General features: G+C 39.0%; 1 protein-coding gene across 1 annotated transcript; it reads right to left on the minus strand.

The window, feature by feature from the left end:
• Nucleotides 1-983: 983 nt before the first annotated feature.
• On the minus strand, nucleotides 984-1,388 carry LOC114739453 (ethylene-responsive transcription factor ERF096-like). The gene has a single exon (XM_028927508.1). It carries the CDS (start codon nucleotides 1,386-1,388, stop codon nucleotides 984-986), a length of 405 nt encoding a protein of 134 aa, XP_028783341.1.
• Between the last annotated feature and the right edge of the window lie 311 nt (nucleotides 1,389-1,699).

Consider the following 1,699-nt stretch of genomic DNA (forward strand, 5'->3'; position numbering starts at 1 on the left):
TGATGTCCACAGTGTGAGGACCTCGTGCATTGGAAAGTATATATAGAGTTGAAAGAACTGTCTGGTCCAAAAGAAACTCATCAAAAGCTTGAGGTCAGGAGAGGCCATAAGGATCATTTGTCTTCATCACGCGTAGCAGTTGAAACTTATTTCAGTTGATACTATGTACTCATCCAGTGTCTAATATAAGATCTTTTTGACTAATTTGATTAAGTTTAAAAAGTTAGATAGGTTAGTTAATTATAAAAAATTTGAAGTGTTTTTCTGAAAACACCATAATCATATTTCTTAATATCTTTCTTCCTTTTTCTATTTGATTATAGTTGGTATCCATAGAAGTAATTTAGAAAAAATTAATAAATATAAGAAATAGATCTTATATTTGGCGTTAAAACTAACTCAATAATTAAGTCTTTTATTAAGGACTAGATGAGTATCATCTGCACACGTGAAGGCCGATCAAGCTGACGATCCAGAGAAGAGGTGACGTGTTCGTCCCAAAAACAAAATATATATTTGTGCACCTCTTTTAATTTCAATTTAATCATCGATGAAGTCAATATAAAACCCCCTGCCTCTACATGTATATATAGGAGGAGCTTGTGATATAATTATGCAGACTAGTAGATATCATTATATATATATATATATATATATATATATATATAGAAGGGGGAGAAAATTAAACATCATAATCAAGACAATGTTGACCCTTTGACTTTCAGACACAATTAATTAGCCTGCTTTTTGAAGAAGGAGGACGTAGAGTTATACTACTACCACTTCCCTACCTTCTCAATAAGCCTCACACATCACTATTATGTTTACTGTTTCATCTCAGAAAACCACAAATCCGATCATCATCATCATCATTGCCATTCTCTGGAAAGTGAAAACATATATATATATATATATCTATATATATATCAGCATATGGCTGCAGATTACTTAATAGTAGTAATTCCCCAGAAAGAGATTCATCATCACTTTCCCTTGTAATTCTTTTTCTCCTCACAGTCCAGAAGCTCCTCCAGCAGCTTATCATCCAGGTACTCGAACTCGAACACTTCATGGCGGCTCCTCGAAGATGAAGAAGAAGAAGAAGAAGGAGCTGCTGATGAAGAAGAAGTTGCTGTGTTAGAAGAACGACCAGCTGTGAGAGGATACTCATTTGGGAAGTTGATAACAGCGAATGAGCCTCTCATGTTATAAGCAGCTCTGTCATATGCCCTGGCTGCTTCCTCCGCCGTGTCGAAAGTCCCCAGCCACACCCTCTGCCCTTGGTTCGTCGAGTCCCGGATCTCCGCCGCGAACTTCCCCCATGGCCGCCTCCTCACTCCCCGGTACCGGACGCCGCCGCCGCCCTCCGTGTCCTTGCCCTTATCCATACTTTCCGCAGGAGTAGTATATACGCTGATTAGCTTGTTGATTTGTCTTTGCTTGCATGCATGGTGTGAGTTTATGTTGCATGTGACATATTTATACGGTTGAAAACGTTAGGAGCCGAGGTTGTCCAAAGAGAATATGCCACGTGTGTGGTGCTGGGGAAATAGTCTGCACGTGGCCATTCAGGAGAAAGTTCTAAAGTTGCACGTCCATTGAATCTGGCTGGTCAATGTGATGGCTTTGCCAAGTTTTGAAACTCTTCTGGGCGCCTTTTGTATTTTACTTCTCTCTTTTAAAAAGGTCTTACTTTCTT

The sequence above is a fragment of the Neltuma alba genome, unplaced genomic scaffold (assembly GCF_004799145.2).
Source record: "Neltuma alba isolate B1F8T4 unplaced genomic scaffold, ASM479914v2 tig00002827_pilon, whole genome shotgun sequence".
Taxonomy (NCBI): Eukaryota; Viridiplantae; Streptophyta; class Magnoliopsida; order Fabales; family Fabaceae; genus Neltuma; species Neltuma alba.